This window comes from Musca domestica, unplaced genomic scaffold, assembly GCF_030504385.1.
Source record: "Musca domestica strain aabys unplaced genomic scaffold, Musca_domestica.polishedcontigs.V.1.1 37, whole genome shotgun sequence".
Lineage (NCBI taxonomy): Eukaryota > Metazoa > Arthropoda > Insecta > Diptera > Muscidae > Musca > Musca domestica.
The window spans coordinates 7,929,619-7,954,432 of NW_026712321.1; the positions used below are offsets into that span (position 1 = coordinate 7,929,619).

The 24,814-nt window shown below is 35.3% G+C and overlaps 2 protein-coding genes across 2 annotated transcripts; both read left to right on the forward strand.

Moving 5' to 3' along the window:
* The first annotated feature begins 404 nt into the window (after positions 1-404).
* Positions 405-9,793, forward strand: LOC101897860 (protein mahjong). Its single transcript, XM_005185286.4, has 12 exons — positions 405-1,529; positions 1,848-1,998; positions 2,061-2,391; positions 2,635-3,170; positions 3,233-3,505; positions 3,661-4,260; positions 4,328-5,905; positions 5,975-6,095; positions 6,158-6,255; positions 7,347-7,712; positions 8,395-8,455; positions 8,725-9,793. Exons 1-12 carry the CDS (start codon positions 1,027-1,029, stop codon positions 8,952-8,954), a joined length of 4,848 nt encoding a protein of 1,615 aa, XP_005185343.2. The 5' UTR covers positions 405-1,026; the 3' UTR covers positions 8,955-9,793.
* A 6,506-nt stretch (positions 9,794-16,299) lies between these two features.
* Positions 16,300-23,494, forward strand: LOC101898722 (uncharacterized). The gene is made up of 5 exons (XM_005185291.4): positions 16,300-16,530; positions 20,097-20,297; positions 21,606-21,743; positions 22,037-22,354; positions 22,806-23,494. The coding sequence occupies exons 1-5, from the start codon at positions 16,303-16,305 to the stop codon at positions 23,343-23,345; spliced, it is 1,425 nt and encodes a 474-aa protein (XP_005185348.2). The 5' UTR covers positions 16,300-16,302; the 3' UTR covers positions 23,346-23,494.
* The last annotated feature ends 1,320 nt before the right edge of the window (positions 23,495-24,814 follow it).

Below are 24,814 nucleotides of genomic sequence, written 5' to 3' on the forward strand. Positions count from 1 at the left end.
ACAAAAGACTATACTTTAATTAAATCAACATAAGAGTCAATTAAAATATCGGATGGGTGATAGGATCTCCAACCAGACTTCTCAGGAAGGTTTATCAGAGACCAGAAAAAACAAATCCCAAGCCCATGGACATAGCAAATTTCTTTATTTGTCTTTTATTTCGCTAACACTTCTTCACGAGTGCAAATATAAAATTAGTAGTTGTGGTCAGTCATATTATATTAAAGTAGTCGTATTCCTAGAATCGCCTTGTGGAAGACAGAAGCCAACTATATCCCGAGTTTTATTTCTCCTTCCTACCCACCAATTCTCTACTCGATTTACCCGCCATAGCCTTAAGATAAACAAATGATCGACAATAGGAATCGATAACATTAAAGAGTAAGCAAGCGATCTATAGATCCCTACAATCTATTTCATGAGAATGCGAAAAAAAAGCGTGAGACGAAGCAAGCGAATGGTAGATTTTGCAAAAAAGAAAAATATTATCCTTAATTATAAAAAGGAAGGTGTAAAAGGAAAGTTAATACCGAAAACAACTAAATAAAACGCGTACAATTGTTGTAACAACAAAAGAGTGATAACAATTTGCGCTAAACAAGCAGGAACACGGTTTGCCAATTGCAATTTCTCGAAACGGCCCGAAACGCAACGAAAAGAAAAACGTGTTGGTAAAGAAACCAAGAAGAAGAAATCGGTGGAAGTGCAAAATAACAGGAGAACAATTTGCAATATTTGTAATTTTTCACAATTTCGATTAAGAAACGTGGAAGAAGTTGATGGTTGGTGCATGTGCCGCGTTCAGTGAAGCATTGCCAAGAAAAACAGTGGAATTTTTAGTGCGAGTGTTAGGTTAGAAACGAATAATCATTTTTTAATTGTGCGGTGTGCGGAAAAAGGGTATCAAGCCTCAATTAAAAAAAGAAAAAAAAAACGAAAGTGAGTGACTGACTGCCTGTGAGTGAAGACAACGGCGACAACATCGCCTAGTGGCTGGCCTGTATAACGGAAGAAACAACAACAAAAATGACAAACAATACAATGGAACCCCAAGAAGTAGTAGCCGCGGGCGAGGGGGATCAACAGCAACAACGCCAGGCAAATACAAACAATAACACAACAGAAAATAATGTACAGCCAACAGAATCGCAGCAACCCCAGCCAGCACAACAGATAGTTTCGGGGGAAGAACCTTTGGTAAATGGAGAGCAGCAGCAGCAGCAACAGGCAAATGAAAACATGGATGTAGATCAGGGAGTACCGCAAGCACAAGCAGACGGCGAAAATCCACCAGCTGTTAATGGCAATGATGAATCGCCAAATGCCAATGAAGCTGAGCAACAACCCGCCGCCAACGGTAATGATTCGGATGCCGATAATGGTGATGAGAATGCTCCCGCAGCTGAACCCTTCTATGGTTTCGAAGAATCTGAACCCAACCTAGAGGAGAAGGATATGCCTCAGGTATTGCAGTTTTGGGAATCGAAACACACCCAACCTGGTTTTGATCCAGTGCCAATATTGAAGAGGTAAGTAGCATAGCAACAAATTGAATTGTTGATATAAAATAAATGTTATATGTGCGATTGTAATGACTAACAGCAGCGAGTGTGTGCTACATAATTTTCGTTAAGATGACGTTTCATCTAATCAATAACAAAGACAATTGCATGAAAAGTACATGGCAAGAGTTAGGTTGGTTATAGTCAGGTTACAATAATGACAATTTTTATTTCCAAGAATTTTCTTAAGGTCCAATATGAAACTTGACTGATTAGAATCTATTTTGAAATTTTGTTGTTTTTGCTATTTCCAGAGTTTGTTTTAATATGAATATTTATTTCCAGATTGGCTGAAATTTTCGAAAAAGAAAAGGAAATATATATGCGCAAAGATCCAGATCCATTCGATGAACGTCATCCGTATCGTACAGATCCCAGTTGTCAATTTGGGTTTCTGTTAAAACAACTTTTTCGCAAGGATATTTTTATGAAAAAGGTAAGTTTGAATTAGCTTCATATTATCAGGGGTTTTGTAATAATTTTTCGCATTTCTTACAGCTTGTCAATGATTATCTACGCGATAACTATTTTACCCGCCAAAATGTGGAAAAAAGTTCCTTTGAGCTGAATATTTTGGCATTACGCCTGATATTGGGCATTATGCCAGGTCTGGAGACATCGGCTGTATTTCAAGTTGAATTTGATCATTTAATAAATCGCATCTATGGCTGGGCAGAAGATAGTTTTGAACCTTTGCAAAGTTATGCCACTGGCCTGTTGGCTGCCGCCATGGAAGTTACCGATATTGCTGTGACCTTTAGGGAAATGAATACACAACTTGTGCCGAAAATGATCAAGCGTTTGCATATGCTACAAGCTATTTATAAAAGTAGGTGTTATCCAGGGGTACTTTAGCTTTTTTCCAGAATATGCAGGAGTGAAAAATTTTACTTCAATAACCAAATTTTCCTTTAAAATAACGAAAAAATGCAAAATTAGTTCATTCTTTCAAGTTATGGAAGAGAGCATATACCTTAGGTATATTATGCCCCAAAATACAGCGACATTACAGCTTCTTATCCTTGGTTCATATTTTAAATTATCCTATTAAACTTCCATTATTTTCTTTCAGCCATCCTAAAATCCAACAATACAAATGATTCAATCAACATCTCAATTGAAAGTGAAGCTGGTCTTAATAATTCAAGTACCGGTGTTGAACGTATACTGCCCTCATGGATGGCCGATTCGGCCCCACAATCACCACAACGTTTAGATGATAGTACTGCAAGTGCACGTTGCCAAAATAGCAGCACCTTGGATACCTTTGTTAATTCTTCCAATCTATCGACTTTGTTGGAAAATAGCCGTGATGCTTTTCCCACCGGCAGTGGTGGCCGTTACTATAAAAAAATGTATATACCCATACATCCACCATCGGCCGAAACAAGTCAAATGTTAATTTTACGTTATCTCACCACAATGGGAGAATATCAGGAATTTTTGGGTTTAATTTTTGAACACAATGCCATGCAGCTGATATTTGGTTATATTGAAAATTTAGATCGTCGTGATACCTGTCTGGCCTTTGAAGCTTTAAAGTATTTGGCATCGTTGCTGTGTCACAAGAAATTTGCTTTGGATTTTATAACACATGGTGGTTTGGAGGTGAGTGTCATATTTTTTTTTATTATTCCAAAATTTGATAATATTGAATTTACTTCTTCCAGCGCTTGCTGAAAGTTCCTCGTCCCAGTATAGCTGCCACCGGTGTTTCCATAACCCTTTACTATTTGGCATATTCGGAAGATGCCATGGAGCGAATTTGTACAATGCCCAAACCTATTATAACGGAGTTGGTCAAATATGCTTTATGGATTCTGGGACATTCGTATGATTCAGGCAAATGCCATGCCACCATGTTCTTTGGTTTGAGCTTTCAGTTTAAGGCTATGTTGGATGAATTTGATGCCCAAGATGGCCTAAGAAAACTGTACAATGTGGTATGTATTGGCAAGATAATTCTGTCTAATTGGACTACGAAGATTTAGAGGTATAATAGGAGACTTATTTAAAGGCTTCTACCTCAAGAAGATTTTAAAAAATATTTTCTCTTTGCGTCAAATCTCGATTAAAATGTGCCATCTTGTCTTTTCAGATATCAGTTTTGAAAATCCTAAATCCTTCCAATAATGATGATGAAAATAACGAGCTCAACGAAGATGTCGAATGTGCCTCACGTCAAATTGTACGCCATGTATGCGTGGCCCTGAAACGCTACATGGAATCACATTTATTCTATAAATATAACAATTTTATGTGTCAACAATTTCCAGTATCAAGTGAATATAATCGTAATATAACCAAGGCAACAAAAACAACAATGGAACAGATAAATGAACAGATACGTAATTTACAAGAGAACACCTCGGTGAGGGCACATTGGTCACCGGTGGATCAACTATTGAAGTTGGGTGGCATAACGTTGCTATTGAAGATTATAGCTTTTTCATATGATTGGAATAATAGTGGACGTTCGGAAACGGTACGTTCCGCCTTGGATGTCTTGTCCATTTGTTGTGTTATACCGCGGGTATATGCCACCTATTGTGATATTTTGGAATTGCCTTTAACTGTTACAACATCGGGAATTTATTCGATTTTGGGTGCAGCAGCTGGTGATATTGTACCTGATGCAGATGTGCAAAAGTCGGCATTGGCAGTCCTGTGTAATTGTGTGTGTTCGCCCATAGCAAGGGTAAGTAGGAGTACAATTTACAATACAATTTGTTGTTTTAAGTCTAAACCCTTATTTTATTTTGCAGAAAGAACCAAGTACTTTGATCAAATGTTTCGGCTCATCGCGAAAGGCAAAACACAACAACAAATACAGTGAGGAACTTGTGGAAAAAGTTTGGGAATCGGTTTGTTCCAACAACGGCATTATTGTATTACTCTCGTTAATGCAAATAAAAACTCCCATAACTGATGCTGATTGCATACGTGGCATGGCCTGTCGTGCTTTAGCTGGTCTGGCAAGATGGGAACGAGTTAAACAAATCATTGGCAAACTACCACTCTTTGCCAGTGGTCAGATACAGACTCTAATGCGTGATCCCATACTTCAAGAGAAACGTACAGAACACGTCATTTTCCAGAAATATGCCCTTGAGCTATTGGAACAAGTTTCCGGCAAAGCAAAACCGTTTAGCCATCAATTGGATCCTTCGCTGGCCAATATCCATAAGGCAAATGTCATTGCCCAAACAAAGATTCAATATAACGAACATCAGCTCTATCAATTGATATATGACCATTTGGAATCTAAAGGTCTAACACAGACTGCGGCCATGTTACAAAAAGAAGCCAACATACAGTTGCCATCGACCACCATGAAGAGTTTCCACCAATCTCCGTTCGATTACAAAGTAATGCCGACAAGTTCAATTGCACGAAATCGTTTGAGATCCCGTATGCAAGATGTCAATCAGGCTATTAACAGTGCCACAGGGACGGGTGGCAACAATACAAATTCAACAACAGCCACATCAAATTGCGTAACTTCATCCACAAACTGTACGGCCAGTGGCAAGGATGCACTAAACGACAGCTTTTCCGAAGATCAATCAATGACCACAGTCACCCCCATCAAACTTGTGAAAAAGACTGAAAAAGTGGCACCCAGTTTAACAGGGACATCTGCCAGCAACTTAAACAGCGCAAGTTCATCTGCCAAATCATTGCAAAAACAAATTTCAGTAGTTGATCCCCACAGTATGGTAATGGATATAAGTTCACCGCCACAATTCTCCAACAATGTTACTCTGAGCACAATTGTTACCGAATATCTTACCAATCAACATGCTCTTTGTAATAACCCCATGACAACATGTCCACAATTTGATTTGCTGACACCACACAAGTGTCCAGATCCCAAACCCAATCGTATATTGGGTGATAATTTAAATGTGGCAACACGTTTCTTCCGCTCACAAGATGGTTACAATACAAGAAGATTAAATCGTCGTTTTATTCATTCACATTTCGCACCATGGAAGACAATACGTTCGAATGATTATAATGATGTGATATTTTCCTCATGTCACATTGTACCCAATTCGGATATACTGCTCGCTGGAACACATCAGGGTGATGCCAAGGTCTACAACATGAATCATGGTACAGAATTGTTTTCGGCCCGTTGTCATAGCTATATAATTGATTCGATTCTGTCGAATCGTACGGGAGATTTGGTATTGACATCTGTGTCATGGCGCAGTCCTTTGAGTGTTTTGTGGGCTGTTAAGGATAATGATTTCATTTCGAAAATAGAATTTGTCGATGAGTTTTATTGTGAATTTAGTAAACTATCTCAGGATAAAGTTATTGGCACGCTAATGGATGTGAGTGGGAAATTGGAAATATTTTGAAAATATAATTGAATTAATGTAAATTTTGCATTCGTTTTACAGGCCTGCACTATTTATGACATTGGAACGGGTCAAAAGATTTCCACCTTTACTCCCACATTGGGCAATCAGTACACAAAGAATCGTGCTACCTTCTGTCCCACCGATGAACTGGTTTTATCAAGTTTGTATTATTGAAATTTTTAGGTTTTTAAAAAAATAAAATAATTTTTTTTCCTTTTTTAGGTGGCGTTTTATGGGATGTACGTTCCGGCAAAGAAATACACAAATTCGATAAATTGAATCAGTCCTTATCTGGTGTTTTCCATCCAAATGGTTTAGAGGTATGCGTAAATGAATGTAGAGAAGCTTTTTTAAATATTTATAGAGTCCTCTACAAAGTTTTCCAATCCTCCAGAAAATACTCATAATACCCACGAACATCCTTGTGATAGACCTTCAAAAAGTAGTCTCAAATATCAACGAATTTTCATCCGATAGGCCTCAGAAAATATTCTTTAATAACCACGAATATCCTTTTGATAGATCTACAGAAAATAATCTTAAATACCCACAAATTTTCATCCGATATTCCTTCAGAAAATATTATTAAATACCTACGAATAACCTTCTGATAGACCTTCTGAAATCAGCCTCAAATAACCACGATTTTTCATTCGATAGTCCTTCAGAAAATACTCTTACATACCCACGAATATCCTTCCGATAGTCCTTAGAACATATATTCATCAAATCCACGAATATCGTTCTTGGATTCTTCAAAAAATATTATTAACAAAATCATTTTCGGACCGATTTTAGTCATTCAAAATAACTTTAAAATTCTTTAAAAATTCACGAATATCTGTCTAAAAGTTCTTTAAAATACACGAATATCAGTCCAACAGTTCTTTAAAAATTCATGAATATCGGTCCAAAAGTTCTTTAAAAATCCACGAATATCGGACCAAAAGTTCTTTAAAAATCCACGAATATCGGTTCTTGGATTCTTTAAAAATCCACGAATATCGGTCCAAAATTTCCTTAAAATCCACGTATATCAGCCCAAGTTCTTTCTTTCTTTAAAATCCAAGAATATCGGTCCAAAAGCTCTTTAAAATCCACGAATAACGGTTCAAAAGCTCTTTAAAATCCCCGAATATCGGTCCAAAAGCTCTTTAAAATCCACGAATATCGGTCCAAAATTTCTTTAAAAATCCACGAATATCGGTTCTTGGATTCTTTAAAAATCCACGAATATCGGTCCAAAAGTTCTTAAAAAATCCACGAATATTGGTCTGGTAGTCCTTCAAACAATACCATTTTAAAATCCACGAGTAGCGGTCGGATTATTCTCCCAACCTTTCTGATCCCATTTTTTTGATTCTATGCTATTTAAGTTATTTTCATCTAATCCTTTTTCCATTTCTTTCAGATCATTTCCAATACCGAAGTCTGGGATTTGCGAACATTCCATTTACTGCAAACCGTACCCGTATTGGATCAATGCCTCATTAAATTTTCGCCGCTGAATGTTATGTACGGCATACGACTGGAAATGGAAAATCGTTCCGATTTTGATGATACAACAAGCTATGATACGAGTTTTAAGGTGCTGGATGCCTATGATTATACATCGATTGCAACTATAGATGCCAAACGTAGTCTGTTCGATTTGAGCGTTAGCGGCAATGGTAGCCTGATAGCATTGGTCGAGGATCAGCCATCGTACGAATCGAAACCGGAGACATTTGTGAAAATCTATTGTGTCGGCATGAAGAAAACCGAACAGGACGAAGAGGTGTGTGATATTGAAATTGATAATGCGACCCCAGGCAATGGTTCGTCGAACTTACGCAACTTGTCGAGATTGCATGAAAATTTTGGTACAAGCGGCGATATGGGACGAGCCATTGCCAGAGAGGATGTTAGTGGGTCTTTGGGCCTATTTGTGACGACGGCTCCCAGTGGCAATGGCGGCGTCGGTGGTCATGCTGTGCCGCGCCCCAGGGCTGCTGGCGGCGTTAACGATGCTAATGCTGGCCGAGATGGTGGTGGTGGGGAAAGAGGAGGAGCAGGAGCAGCGGCAGCACAGGACAATAATCTTGGTTTGGGTCCACTACGTGGCAATCGCAATCTTCTGGATTTCAATCCGTCAAGACGTCCCTTACTACTACAACCCCGCAGCCATAATCATCATCACCATCCTGCCCATTCTCAGCCAAATCGTGCCAACAACAATCATGGCAACAATAGCAATAACAATCGTGACGCTGGCCTTCGGGCTTTACCAGTACCAGCAGCGGTAGCAGCTGGCGCAGCCGCAGCATTAGAGCCCGCAAGATTGGCGGGCAATGATAATGGCGGCGGCAGCGGCCGTGGTGGCAACGGCGCAGCAGTGGGCAATAATCTTAATAATGGTCTCAATGATGATTTGTTTGATTTGGAAGATATTGCAATAAATTTATTGTCTCTGCTTGTAGGAAGATGAAGAGGAGTGTGAGTCCGATGAGGACAATTCCGATAGTGATGACTCAAACAATGGTAAGTGGACGGTAATTGTGAGGCTAAAATGGTTTGAAGGCAAATTCGAATGAATGAAACCCAAACTTGTACAAACCCAAATTTGTCAAATTTTGAATACAAATTCGAATGAATGAAACCCAAATTTGTACAAAATCTGGTTAATGGTTAATTCACTCAAATGAATTTCGAATCATTTTGGTCACATCGCGTCACAAGTATTCTAATTTTGTAATTTCAAAATTTAGTGTTTTGAAATGAAATAATTTTTCTGATACCCTCTCTTCCAGTGTTTGATATTATTCCTGATGAACGTGGTGGCCGTAGACGCCGTGCCAACAATGCTGATGCGGATGATGATGATCAGGACGATGATGATGATGACGACGACGATGATGACCAGGATGATGATGATGACGACGACGATAGCGATGATGACGATGACGACGACGATGATGATGATGACGACGATGAGGGTTGGATGGACATCATGCAAGTCGATGATCTTGCATTTTATTAGTCGTCAAATTATGTCACATGTTCCACATCATGCTGCCTGTCTACTGTCCTGTACATCCCATCAAAAGTGTAAAAGCCTTGCAGAGTCTCCTTCATCCTACTTTATGGTCTCTCAAGCGAGAACTGTTCCTGCCAATTGTTTTTGTTGTTCTCTGATGATGAAAATGAAAGGCCCAACGATTGTTATTGTGAGCATGCCCTATGTGCTTGAAAGAATTTCAACCATTTCTTTGCATAAACTGTTTGTCTTTCTCAAACGTTGTTTTCTCCAATGAACGACTACAGTCAACATTTCTATAAAAACAAAATATCGATAGATTTTCTTTAGTTTCCTTTTTTTTAAATTTAGTTTTAAGTTATATTGCTAGATGTTTATTATTCTAATGTTCTTTATTTTTTTGTAATGCATTAAAATTCTGTGTAAAATATTTTTTTTTTTGCATTTTTGTATTAGAAACGAATCAGTTTTTTTTTTCACCTAAACTATTTTTATTATGATTTCTCAGTTGCTTTTTTTTACAAATAAATTTTGCCAAGAAACTTCTGATTTAATTTGTGATTCATTTTCGTTGGAGTACTTACCTTCGTCTCCAATGCAATGGAATTGTTCAAAATAACAACAAAAGAAAAACAAATATTTTGTCTAACAAAAGCAAAACTACTACAAAAACAAAATCAATATCAATTACCAATCGTATATATGTATGTAATTTACTAATTTAGTAGGTATATATTTAAAAATAACACAAAAACGAAACAAAAAAATTATAAGAAATTGTATAACAATTTACTTGCATTTTTATAAAAAAAGAAAGAAAGAAAAAAAAAAATACGAATCTAAATGAACTGTATTTAAAATAAAAAAAAACTGTTTCAAAGAAAAAAGAAGATAAATACCATTTTTTTCTTTAAGATACCCCATAGCTGGCCAACGGCCATATCAGAACTTGTGCAATGTCTTCCTTCATAAACTGGCGAAGATAAACAGCTATGGGAGTAATTTAACCGAAGGCGTCAGGGGAATTCTTTGTATTGTTGGGGGGAAATTCTCTCATTCGATATTTGAAAAAATATCGATCAAAATTTATTTCTGCATGCTCATTTTAGATTGATAAAAATTACAATTTTGATAGAAACAACTGGTGTTCAACGCTTACATTCGATATTTAGTCGATTCTACCGAAGATAAAAATTATATCGAGCTAAAACTTATAAAGAGGGAAGACAGAGAGAGAATAAGCTATAGAGACTTCTTTCGCATGCCACTTCTCCAATAACTAAAACTTCAGTACTTTTTACGTAGTGGCGCCTTTGTCATCCAAAAGTGGCGCCCAATGTTAAAAATGACCAGTATTAAAATGGGTCCACATTCCAGTACTGATTCTCTAAAATAAGTTTTCTTAAATAATAATATAACACCCACATGAAGTTGGCGCTCTATTGCAGGCATTTCTCAAGATATATAAAATATCCTGTTCAAATATCCAATTGTAAGTCTACATTCTCGAATTGTTACCATACTAAGGTGGCAACTAGTTAGGAATATCCCAGTGTTTAAAAAATATTCTCCGAAAAACATTAACACATGTTTATGTTTTAGTGCTGTCTGTTTTGAAATAAAATTGGCGCCCAATGTAAGTAACTTCCAAGTGCATTGAAAAAAAAAAAACTATAAAACCACAGCTATATGACCACAGAGGGTTTGGTATTCTCATATGTAGAGGGCACCTATTTCCTAAATTTTGTTAAAAATGGAAAATCTTTATCCCATTGGAAGGTGGTTCCCACATGAGAACGTCATAGAAATGTTCGCAAAAAATTGCAATATTTGAGTTTTGGTGCTGGTGCCACATGGAGATGGCGCCATATGCTTGGAATTTTGTCGTGTACAAAAAATCTTCTTTTAAAAAACACTGATTTCAAACTGACGCCCAGGTGGGGCTTCGTAGAAAATATTTTCCAAAAAAAATCCAATATTATATATATTCCAATAATTTTTCCCTTACAAAAAGCTCTGGAGCAATACACGCTATATGTTTTTAATGTTAATCATCTTCGAGAGATCGCAATAACGGCCTATATTATCGATGGCGTCCCGTTGAGATAATCGATGGAAATGTTCGAAAAAAATAATTTGATTATAGTTTAAGTTTCCACATAGAGGTGGCGTCCTATATTAAGAATTCTGTAATGTATAGAAAAATATTGCCATATGAAGGTAGCGCCCAGCTAGAGACATTTTCATTTCGTCCACAAATATAGCCAATATTATTCCAAACTGCGGGATGTATAGGTTCCATGTATGGTTTGCAATAGAAAATTTTCTATAACCAAGTTGAATAAGCCCATGTTTGAGTTTAATAAAATCAGTAAATGAAAGCCGTCTATAATCGTTCAAACTGAAGGATAATAAGTAGCGCCAGAGTGCTTAAAGGAAATCCCCTTTATTCAGTATTTCTTATATAAAGGTGGCGCCCGATTAAAAAATGTTGCCGAACTGCAACAACATTTCAGACTGCTGTCATTTCTAAGCCATTCGTCCGACAGCTGTTAATATTATTCCAAATTATAATCTCTCGGTACCGTGATCCTGGTAGATTAGCCCGACGTCAAGAACGTGGACGGAAGCAAACAGCAACTTCAGCAGAAATGGTTTGAAAAGTAAAGAAGTGACTTGATCAAATCCTGCGTCGCAGTGGCCGAAAATGGCTCGTGAACTGAACATATCGCAATATTCCATTCGGCAAATATAGAAAAATGAGCTCGGGGTAAAGCCATTGAAATTCCAAAAAGTGCAAGAACTTACACCGCAACAGAAAGAAAATAGACTCAAAAGAGCTAAAGAGTTGGCCGAAAGTGGTGAACTGCCGAATTTGATTTTCTCCGTCTCCGATGAGAAAACATTCGTTGTCCAGCAGTTTGTAAACAAACAAAAATGATCGCATTTACTTGTCAAGGAGGTCAGCTGAAAATTTGCAGCTTCGGTTGGCCACCAGAACTCAAGCGCCGGCGTGGTGTGGGCCGTCATAACAGCCGATGGTCGCTCTCCGCTCGTATTAATCAGAACAAATGCCGAATATAAGCAAGCGCTTCGCCGGGAGTGATCCAAAATTCCGCAGAGCAACATGGCGGTTTCATTAGCCGTTTGAAGGCCATAATTCGTACCAAAGGTGGTCAATTCGATTAAATCTAAACTTATTCTAAAAGTTGGTTCTATTTCCGACATTTTTTTGCTTTTATTCAATGAAATTAAAAAAATAATGTAAATATTATGCCGTTTGACGTTGTTGCAGTTTTTTCATCTCACCCTGTACATACATACATATACATCTTTTTTATAATTTTAAACAAACTTAAATACAGGTCCCCGTTGTACTGTTTCCATATGAAGGTGGCGCTCCATTATTTATCATATTTATTTATCATAAGAAAACTCTTCTTCCAAATATTTAAGTATAGGTGGCGCCCGATTAAAGAAGTTCTACAGTTTGTAGAAATAGAAAATATCCTTTGGGTCCTTAAAAGTTATGTAATCTGTAGAAGATCTTGAGTGCAATTTCTACCTTTAGATCTCCTATCTGTAGATGGCAAAAATGTCATCCACATAAGATTCTTTAAAGGCATTCTTCACATGTAAATGAGGCAGGATTTAGAAAATCTTCTTTTAAAAATGTAAATATAGGTGGCGCCCAACTAAAAGAAGTTTTGCAGTTTGTAGAAATAGAAAATATCCTTCTGATCTGTAGAAGATATGAAATCTGATTAAAACCCGTTAAATCTCCTATCTCTAGAAGACCTTTAAAATAAATTTAATCTAAAGAAGACTCATCTCAACTGTCTCGGGTATTGGACATTTGCTTACAAAGAATGTTTTTAATGTTATGCTTCAAAATCAACCATATTCGAAAATATATCGTCGCAAAAAAGAGAATTTAAATTCAAATTATAATTCGTTGCTGAGCCTATGCAGTTCGGTATTTTTTTTTTGTTTTGTTTACCTGCAAATCAATTCGATTTCAATGACCTCCGTTGGTCGAATGATAGCATGACAGCCATAAGTCATACACATATCCATATGAATTGTCTAGCTAGCAGAGGAATAAAGACAAATAGTTTAAAAGAATTGACAATTATTAATCAAATTTATCTTATCTATAGCAAATACCAACAAGAAATAAAAAGAAAAAAAAAATGCTACTCAGATTAATGTCGGCTATACGGAGGGGGTGTAATATTTTTGCAAAGCTTAAACTAAATTTTCCAAACTTTCCAAAAATAAATCAAAGAAATATTCAACAATAAAGTTAATACGGCGAGTGATAGGGATGTCGTGTCAGAAATCATAAGTTTGTTAGGGATTTGCAGGTTTGATGAACTTTTGAATATTTCAAAATGGAATGTGAATAAAGGTGAGAATACATAGAACGCTTTTCTGACTGGCTTAAGTCATCGACTGGCTTCTTCGCCCACATATAACGGTACCTCCCGATATTCGGTATTTTTATGATTTTAGCGACATTTTTCACCGGAATTCTTTCAAATTTGGTATTTGAAGTTCGTAATGGATATTACAGCCTATGACAGAAAATTGTCCGCGCAGGTCCACGTCTTCGTATAGCCCCCATATAACGGTACCTCCCGATATTCGGTATTTTGATGATTTTAACGACATTATTTACCGGAATTATTTCAAATTTAGTATTTGAAGTTCGTAATAGATATTACAGTCTATGACAGAAAATTGTCTGTGCAAGTCCACGTCTTCATATAGCCCCCCGTATAATGGCACCTACCGATATTCGGTATTTTGATGATTTTCACGACATTATTCACCGGAATTGTTTCAAATTTGGCATTTGATGTTCGTAATGGATACTACAGTCTAAGACAGAAAATTGTCCGTGCAGGTCCACTTCTTCGTATAGCCCCCCGTATAACGGTACCTCCCGATATTCGATATTTTGATGATTTTAGCGACATTATTCACCGGAATTGTTTCAAATTTGGTATTTACAGTCCGTAATGGATACTACAGCCTATGACAGAAAATTGTCTGTGTAGGTCCACGTCTTCGTATAGCCCCCCATATAACGGTACCTCCCGATATTCAGTATTTTGGTGATTTTAGCGACATAATTTACCGGAATTATTTCAAATTTGGTATTTGAAGCCTATGACAGAAAATTGTATGTGCAGGTCTACGCCTTCGTATAGCCTCCACATAACGGTACATACCGATATTCGGTATTTTGATGAGTTTCGCGACATTTTTCACCGGAATTGTTTCAAATTTGCATTTGATGTTCGTAATGGATACTACAGTCTAAGACAGAAAATTGTCCGCGCAGGTCCACCTCTTCGTATAGCCCCCCATATAACGGTACCTCCCGATTTTCGTTATATTGATGATTTAAGCGACATTATTCTCCGGATTTGTTTCAAATTTGGTATTTGAGGTTCGTAATGGATACTACATCCTACGACAGAAAATTGTCTGTGCAGGTCCATGTCTTCGTATAGCCCCCCATATAACGACACCTACCGATATTCGGTATTTTGATGATTTTCGCGACATTATTCACCGGAATTATTTCAAATTTGGTATTTGAAGTTCGTAATGGATTCTACAGCCTATGAGAGAAAGTTTTCTGTGTAGGTCCACGTCTTCGTATAGCCCCCATATAATGGTACCCCCCGATATTCGATATTTTGGTGATTTAAGCGACATTATTCACCGGAATTATTTCAAATTTGGTATTTGAAGTTCGTAATGGATCCTAAGACAGAAAATTGTCTGTGCAGATCCACGTTTTGGTATAGCCCCCATATAATGGTACCTCCCTATATTCGGTATTTTGACGATTTAGTTACATTATTCACGGAATTTTTTCCAGTTTCGCATTTGAATATTGTAATGGCTTACGACAAAAGTTGCCTATGCAGGTCCACGTCGTCGTACAGACCCTAATATAACATCTGCATTCGGTATTTTTAAGATTTTAACAGAATTTTTAACGGATTTTATTTTTTGAAAATTGTCAAATTCGATCCAAATGGTGGAGGCTATTCAAAGTTCGACCCGACCGAATTTAGTGTTTTTTTAATTGTTCTATTATTCTGATAGTCAGTATAGAGAGAATTATGCTTATTAAACGCGTGTCTGTTTTTTTCCTGACACTCTTATAAAGGCATGTCAGAACCGCACATGCATCCTGCCGTCGTTTTCCTTTATGATTTCACATTAATATGAAGCTATGACGCCAAGTCTCGTCACATTTATCCCATGTTTATAAAAGATAAAACAACTGAGTTCATGTCCTGGCTGTCAAATTAAAAAAAGGCTTCTGGATGGCAAATACAATAATAAAATTATGAATGAAAAAGGTTATATTTTTTTTAGGTTTAAAGGTTTAATTTTTTTGTCCTTTTCTTTCCTTTTTTACACATTTCATGTTTTACTTTATTTTCAAATTGATTGACAGCATGGTAGGAAAATACAACTCTGATACCAGGCAATTTATCCTGTGTAAACGTCGTGTTATAATTATGATTGTCCAGGGGCTGGATTCTTCTGAAATGAAAAATATTTCCTTTATAATAGTTTTCATTTCTTTCCTTTATAAAAGCCTTTATTTCAAATTTTCATAGAACAAGAATTGAGGCCCAGTACTGAAAATATCATCAAAAATATCCCAATTTCAAAAGTTCAAAAATCCCATAAAACTAAAAATTAATTAAACTACGCCTTCTCTACAAAAAAAAAAACAGGCAATAGTTACAAAAACCAACAACTCTAATGTCACCTGGAACTTGTTTTGAAAATAATGACCAAAAACATGATTGGATGGCATTGCATCTGTAAACAAACGCAACATAAATCAACGATATTCTAAAAACTCCTCAACAAAAAAAAAAAAAACTGACACTGACCACACCATGAAGAGAAAATGTTTGTTTTTTTTGAGGTGTGTTTTACAAAACCAAAAACAAAGTAAAAACTGTCACCTGAATGCTATCCTAGCCCCCGAAATGTGAGTCAGTACAACATGTATGTGAGTGTGTGTGGTTAGAACTTTTTTTTTAATTTATTTTGTTTTTTATTTTGTCTTTATTTTTTATGAATTCAATTAACTCAAAACTTAATCGTTAAAGGAAAATTATTTTCAGTTGTTAATAAACCACGAAACGCTCTAGACGATAAATGCAACGAATTTAAATACGCTTTAAACGCCGCGTAACCTTACGAAACGTGTGACGTACATGTGTTTTATCTAACGGATAATTGGATAATTTTTTTTGTGTGAATTGTCATTATCATCACTGGAAACAATAACAACAAAAATAACAAAATGTTTAAAAATCCCGGAGATTTTCGTTTTGTTGACGTTGTATTGTTGTTCACTCTAAGTGTTATTGTCTTTGGCAAAGTTGCGGAGGCCAAATTATTCGAGGAAAATACCAAATTTTGCCTTAGAACCGAACCAATGCTATTGGCCGACATTGAAAAGCACAAAAGTCCCCAGGGACACAATAAGTCGTGTGAAATTGTGGCAACTCTGTTGACATCACTGGAAAAGGTATTTAAAGAGTGAAATGTGTAAAAGGAATATAAGTTTATTTAAAAGAAGGGATTTAGTGTAGTCCGCTCCATAATTTTTATAATCGACATTTTTTACAAAGGACATTTTATGTGTATTGAACGATTTTGTATACCCTCCGTAATTCCAAATCTTCGAGCTCCGTCTTCATATGAGAGCTGAGAAGTAGTAAATCTATTTTAAAAATGTAGAAGTTTGGTAACGGAACGCCATCCTTTAAAATCGATATATTACACAATTAAAAAATCTGTACAAAATAGGTATTTAAAATCGGGCGACATCTTCATATGAGAACAGAAACGCAATGTGGTTTGTTAATTAACTGTGTTCGGAGAGAATTTTTTTCTGCGGAAATCCTAATACCGATTGGAGTGCCATATATATACTTTATTAAAAATAATCTTATTAAAACAATTAAAATCTATATCCTTCGAAATCAGAGCCTCAATTCTTGTTCTATGAAAATGTGAAGTGAAAACTTTTGTAAAAGAAGAAATGTCAAATGAAAAATTTTATAAAGGAAATATTTTTCATTTCATATTTTTATAGAACAAGAATCCAGTCCCAGGAACCAGTATTACTTTGCCAAGAAGCTAGTTTAGTAGATCATTTTCTGCATTGCTTACATATGGCGATACCTTTATTTGAAAGTTAACAATTAACAATTAACAATTTTCTTAAATGGGCTTCATTTTATATGAACCAATGTTAAATTTTAAAATTCCGAACATTAGGGACTAGATTTTGGTTCTCCGATAAAGTGAAAAGTCATTTCAAATTTTGCCCTAGGTACTATCTTTTTATGAGAAGACATACAGAGTAGACTATTCGTAGTTTTTAAAATGGACGCCACCTGCAAATGGTTGTCGACAACATTAACCTGTTTTAATATGCCAAGCTATGATGCCAAGCCTCGTCACATTTATCCCATGTTTACAAAAGATAAGTCAACTGAGTTCATCTCCTGGCTGACAAATTTAAAAATCGCATCCAGAAAATGGCGAAAAGTAAAATAAAATTATGAATGAAAGGTGTTATACAGGAGGCGCACTTCTCACATTTTTTAATGTTTTAAAAGCACGTTGAGTTTTCACAATTGACTTCTTCTGTTGAATGTAAATTTCAACTATTTCAGAGCGCTCGCGTGGCGTGTATTGGTTCATGGTAAAAATCTGCTTGGACTGACGCTTCAAACGCGGTATGTCATTAAGCGATGTGACATCTCTGTCAAAAGTTATGGCGTTGCCAGATGGGTCCGTCGAATATGGGCAACCCTGTGTGTGTTTGCATACCACCTTCAAATGGTTATCATCAACATGGACCTGTATTAAAATTCAAGTTAAGTAATTAACCATTTTAGAAGGAATTTTTCTAATTTTGGCGCCACCTATAAGGGACCAAGCCCAAATTAGTGACCTATATTTACATTTCTAATAGGATTTTTAGTTCACGCCACCTTCATATGAAAATTGTAACTGATTGCGAATTACTTTTATTTATTTTCTTATATCCCTCACCACACTGTGTTTAGGGTATTATGTCTTTGTGCATTTGTTTGTAACACAGAGAGGAATAGACTCACATTCTGAGTCGATTTATGTATGTCCGAGGGTATGTCTGTCCATGTATTTTTGTAAACAAGGTACAGGTCGCATCTATTGCTCGATCGAGATGAAATTTTGAACAAATCAGTTGTTTGGCCCAAGGACGAACCCTATTGAAGATAATCGGTCAGAATTTAGATATAGCTCCTATATGTATCTTCATCCGATTTGAATTTTTTTGTGTACCAAATGTTTTTTTAGTCCAAATATGATGGAATTTGACACACACGTCCAAATTGAGCATAGAAACAAGTATGTACCATTTGGTGATAATCGGTTGAGATATAGCAATAGCTCCCATATATATTGTCCATTCGATTTTTAATTTTGTCCCCCACAGCCATACATATTACTCTGTAACAACGATATTCAGGGAAATACATCATCAATACCTTTGCCAAATTTCATCGGTTCAGATTTGGATATAGTTCCCATGTATATTTTTATCCGATTTCAAGATTATTGTGCACGAAGTGGTTAGCGCAGGCCCGAGTTGAATGAATTTGGCAAATACGACCGAATTCAAGAGAAATGAAAGAAAGTGTGTCAAATGTAATGAAAATCGGTTCAGATATAGCTATAGGTCCCGTATATATGTCTCATCCGATATTGTGTTTAAGTCCCTCTCACCTCTAAAATACATCATGGTTGGTTGGTGATTTAATTCTCATAAATTCCCTATAAATACGTTTATTTGTTGTGGATAGCTTTACTAAATATGCAGAGTGGTGTAGGGTATCATAACATCGACTTTTGTCATTTATTTACTGTTTTTTAGAGATTTTTAATTCACTTTGAAATTCCTGGTATCACAGCCATCTGTATTTGACAATTTATCTGTATATTAACATTTATTAGACAGGAATTTTATAAACACCAGGAAATTCTCAGAATCCATTAACGCCCATGATAAAGTTAAGAAGGTAAAGCCATGCAATCATATGTTTATAATTTTTTTCAAAATTATTCGTTTGACAACATCTCATTGTCAAAATATATATTTATAAATGTATACACAGAAATCAGAGATGGGACCCAGAAAATGCAGCTTATTTGAAATGGCTCTACCTTCTTAATTTTACCATGATTCCATTCATGGTGCAATAATTACAAGGTAGGACAGTTTCATATTATTTGAAAAAAAAAAAAACACAACCCTCCAACTAGAGTCTTGTAACATCAAATTTACTTATAACAAATGCAACAAGTTGTTTTGTTTATTTAATACTTTTCTCGTCTAAAATCTGTGTATATATTTCACATCACAAGAATTTAGGCGGGGCCGACTTTATGATATCCTACACCACTTTGCTAATTTAGTAGAGCTCCGCATAACAATTAAAAGTTTTTATAGGAGAATTCAATCATACACGCTATGATTATAATTAAATTTAAAGTTCAAAGGACTAAATATGCCAATTGCCCATTTGGTGCACAATTAATTTGAAATCGGATAAATATCTGACAGACTATATATTTACATGTTCGCCCATATCAATGTTAAATCTAACCAACCATATATATATAACGACAATGATCTTACAAAAATTGAAGCATTAAAGTTTTTTTTTCTGCACACTCCAAAATACTATGACAATTGCTCCCAAAAGAGGAACTAAGCTTCTTGACAACCCAAGTTTTCACCCTGAAAATGTTGTTGAAACACATAACAACAACAACGACAGCTTTAAAATAACATTATTAATCACTTGATATCCGTAATTAGCCTTAAACGAGCCAAATATGTTCAGTAAAGTGTCTGGCAATGTTGTTAATGCCAAATAAGACATTAATTGAATGATTCAATCAAATGTTGACAGACAAATATTTACATTGTGTTTTATGTCAGTGTCAGTTTCATAGAAAATGGATCAATGTCAATTATCTTATATAGCGTTCACATTATTAATATAATCAAGTTTTTTCTTTCTCTCATTGCAGGAAAGTTTTCGCAATACAATGTGCAAGGATCACGGAAGTTCCCACAAGGATGCATTTTATTTTTTAAAACTCTACAATGGTGATTTGGTGGGCCGTGGAACGTATCATGAAATTTGCAAGGGTGAAAAGAATCCCCTATTGGCCTGGATCCCGTATGAAATGATGCAAAAGTATTATGCTCAAGAATTGAATCCGAAAGAGGTGTGTAAGTTGAGTTAAACTATGGCAGAGTAAGCTACACAATTAATAAGGTCTCATGGTTGTAAAATTTAGACCTTAAGACAAAAACACAATCAGCGTTTGCTTCATTTTCTAGCTTTGCTTATGTCAAATTATAAAGGAATGTCAGAGCTCTTATAATCTCAAGTACGTTTATATTTACGAGATTCACTCGATGTCAAATGTCAATTCCGTAGCGTATACGTCGAATAATATACACTGGATTTTTATTAATACGATCTATGTGACGTATATGCTGTGGAATTGATATTTCAAATTGAGTGGTCTTAGCAGTCTAAACGTAATCATAGCTTCAACGAAGCAAGAAATTTGATTCCGCTTCACTCCTTAAGTATTAATGTCAAATTACAAAGGGGGAACGACGGTAGAATTTGAGAGCGGCTCTGGCATTCCTTTATGATATGTCACAAAATATGCCATGCGAAGACCTCAAGATGTTTATGTACCCACACCTTTAGCCTTCTCTTTCCTGCGAAAAAATGCATCAAACCCCCAAAAAATGACCCTTCACAAATTTTAACATGTCAATGTGGATTTTTGTACAGACGGGAATAATTAATAAAAACATAGTGTTTTCGCACCAAGAGAAGACTAACTGTGCCCTAACTGTTTCATCATGGTGGAAGAATACAGGTAGATGTATCAACGCTTGGGAAATTGATATGTCAAACTTTTTAAAATGTTTTTCCAAAGACCCATGTTTTTTTTTAAGACATGAATTTTTCAACAATTTTTACAAATTTGAATATTTTTTCATTCAAAAATTTCAATTCCAAAATTGGTTTGACAGTTCATTGACCCAGCACCTGTGTAGATGCGACTACCTTTATTCTTGTACCATGTGTGTCACCCTGCAAATACACCTTGGAAACTACATTTATCACAGCTGATTATCAGAATAGCTGTCAAAATACATTACCAAAAATAAACAAATTTTGCTATTTAGGTTAATTTTGAAAATATATTTTTTTATTGATCCCATGGTAGAATTAAGAAGGTAAAGTCATGCAATCATATGTTTACAATTTCTTCAAAATTATACATTTGACAACATCTCATTGTCAAAATTTATAATTATAAATCCATTGTATACACAGACATCAGAGATGGAAATCTCTTTTTTATTCAAAGAAATTTGACAAGGTAAATTACAGAAAATGCAGAGATGGATATGCTTATTTGAAATGACTTTGCCTTCTTAATTTTACCACGATTGTTCCATGATATAAATTAAGTACTTATAATAATTCATGTTTATTTCCTTTCCAGCGTTTAAATTACATGGCGAAGGCCACAGATGTTTCACGTGAAAAGACTGAACTGTGCCATTTCCGTCATTCCGATTTGGTTGAAAATATACCCGATAATTTATTCACTTGTGTTGTGATGATATTCGAAGATAATTTTGTAAGTAAATGATTTTTTAACGATTTATGCAACGTTTATATTGTACTGTATAAGTACAAACAAACATCAGCTGTTGGAACGTCTTTGTTTCGATTGTGTAATATCAAATGTAACAGCTGATTATCAGACTAGCTGTCAAGACGCAGTATTGTGATTGAAAAACAAAAATAGGAACCAAATTGTTTACATGTTACCTGATTTAAACAGCTCCGTAAGATTTAAGAATAGTGGAATTCAAAAATTGATTTTTTGGAAAAAAATTGCCACACATATTTATATTACTTTCTTTTTAGTACGGCTTGGAGTCCAGCATTAATGTCCTGGTTGAAATAAAACCCCTAATGTATGAGCTGCGTAATGTAACATTTATGCCCTGGGTCAACTCAACGATAAGTTACAAAACTTTATTGGGTCGCACCTATCTAAAGAATCCGAGTCGTGAGAGAAAACAAATCTATGGCAATTTCAATTATGAATATGTGGAGAAAGTTGAGCTGAACCTGAGTTCCATCTATCAGACGGGTATGCGAAGGTTACCGCTGCTATTCGAACATAAAAATGCTGTGTTGAAAATCGACGACAAAGGCATTGGGGGTATGGATGTAAAAGAGGTAAGAATGGGAAACTCTCGGTAGAATTAAGAAGGTAAAGTCATGCATTTTTTTCAAAATTATTGATTTGACAACACCTCATTGTCAAAATGTTTATTTATAAATCCATTTACATTTTTTGTGATTAATCAATGATCGAGATTAACCCGGGTAAAGAATTTGAATGTAAACGCGCTGTTAAAATAGTTGTAAATATGGTACAGTAATAAAAGGCAGTTTAAAGATAGTAATCGTGAAAAGTTATTATTTTTTTGGAGAAAAGGTCGAAAAGGAGACATTTTCCTTATTCGATTCCCTTCTTCTCATATCGAGTAACGGCCTATGAATCATGTCAATGACAGAATAAAATACACCAGAGTTGTATTTTTCAAATTCAGCAACATTAGGAACGCCTTTTATTATTGTACCATAATATAAATACAATACTTAAATGAGCCTCTTACCTTTTCAGAAAGCCTATTTTGGTCGTAAAATGGAACCCAAGACAAAGGTGCGTGTCGACATCATCGGCCAATGGGCCGAAGATCAACAGGAATTCTCTGCCGATATTTATGAATACTTCGGTTATGGCGTGAAACGTTTTCACAATGAAATGCAACATGGAAATGTGACATTTATGCGTATCGAAAGCACCGAACCGGTCTATGAAATGCCCGAAGAAGATGATATTGTAATACCACAAATCCATTCCATTGATGGCAAACCATTTGAACGAATGACCGCAGCTGAAGATGATGATATGTTTGGAGCATATAACGAAACCGATGAAGATTTTCGAGATGATCTAGAGGCACTGTTCGAAGATGGAATGATCACGGATGTCATAAGAGAAGATACCGAAAATGAGAGCGATTCAAATAGTGGATTTTATCCGTGGTTTATTCTGGTGGTTCTCATTGTGGGTGGTATATTAGTTGGTACCGTTTATTTGGTGTCACGTCACTACGGTGCAAAAGATGAACGACGAAGATATAAATTTACGGGAATTTAAAAGGATCGACTACGAAATATATGTTATTATTGTTTGTTATTGTAATTTCTATTTGTGTTATTTATTGGGAAACTCATAAAAATTTTCTAATTTTAAATTATTTTTAACGACTTTTGTTTAAGGAAATAAAAAAATGTTTCTAAGATAAAGCACATGCATAATTTTTTCAAGGAAACTTAATGTGAGGGTACATAAACAGTTTGGCATCATGGCTAGGAATATTATTGTCAAATTATAAAGGAACACGACGGCAGATTTCAAATACGGCTCTGGCATCCCTTTATAATATGTCACAAAATATGCCATGCGAAGACTTCAAGCTGTTTATGTACTTACACTATTAATTTGGGGCATGGTAGAATTAAGAAGGTAAAATCATGCAATCATGTGTCTACAATTTTTTCAAAATAGTTCAACATTTCATTTATAAATCTATTGTACATGCACAAATCAGAGATAGGAACCATATGTCTATGCATTGAAATTTGACAAGATGAATTACAAAATATCTGGCTTACCTTTAGGATATGCCCATGGTAGGCGAATACAGGTAGATGCATTGATATGTCAAAAATTTTAAAATGTTTTTTGTTTTTCAAATATAATAGATTTGTATATGTTTTCTTATAGGACGTCAATCAGAGGTTGTTATAAAATGTGTTTTTTAACAATTGTTATAAATTTGAATATATTTTTCATTCAAAATTTTTAATTCCAAAATAGGTTTGACTGTTCATTGTCCCATCACCTGTGTCGATGCGTCTACCTGTATTCTTCTACAATGGATATGTCACAAAATATACCATGAGAAGACTTTAAGCTGCTTATGTACCCACACCTCTAATTCTTCTATTGATTGCCCAAGTTTACATTGATAATTCTACCATGAAGGCTACCTCGATAATTCTATGATATACAAAACTGTTAAAACTTTTCACAATTGATTTGCTTTTTTACGGACTATATATCTCACAAGATCGTTTAAATAAGGTAGACTAATCTTCAGTTTATAAACGTTCTAAATTTCGACGTTAAAAGCAAATAAAAATATTTTTTATCGTTTTTCATTATTTTTGAAACACCCTGTATGTGTACCAATTGGGGAAGCTATCACCAATTGGCAACTCTGTTGCTGATGGGGAAAAACATAAACAAATGTAGCCCGGGATTGCAAATGGAAGGAAGGGTTTGTGTGGATTTGTTGTTATGCTTGAAATTTGGTGATTACAAAAACTGATTAAATATAATATTATTTTAAAAACACAAGTAAAAGTGTGAAAAAAATAATAAAAAATCGGAAACTGCAATCTGTTTAATAAATAATAGTTGTTATTGTGAAAAATCAATGTTTGTCATATTTAAAAGTTCTCTTTGAGAGCATCATATGTGTGTGAGAGTTGAGTGTGTGGAAAATAAAATCATATTCATAAAAAGGTAATTGAAAATAGTTGAGTTTAAAAATAATCAAA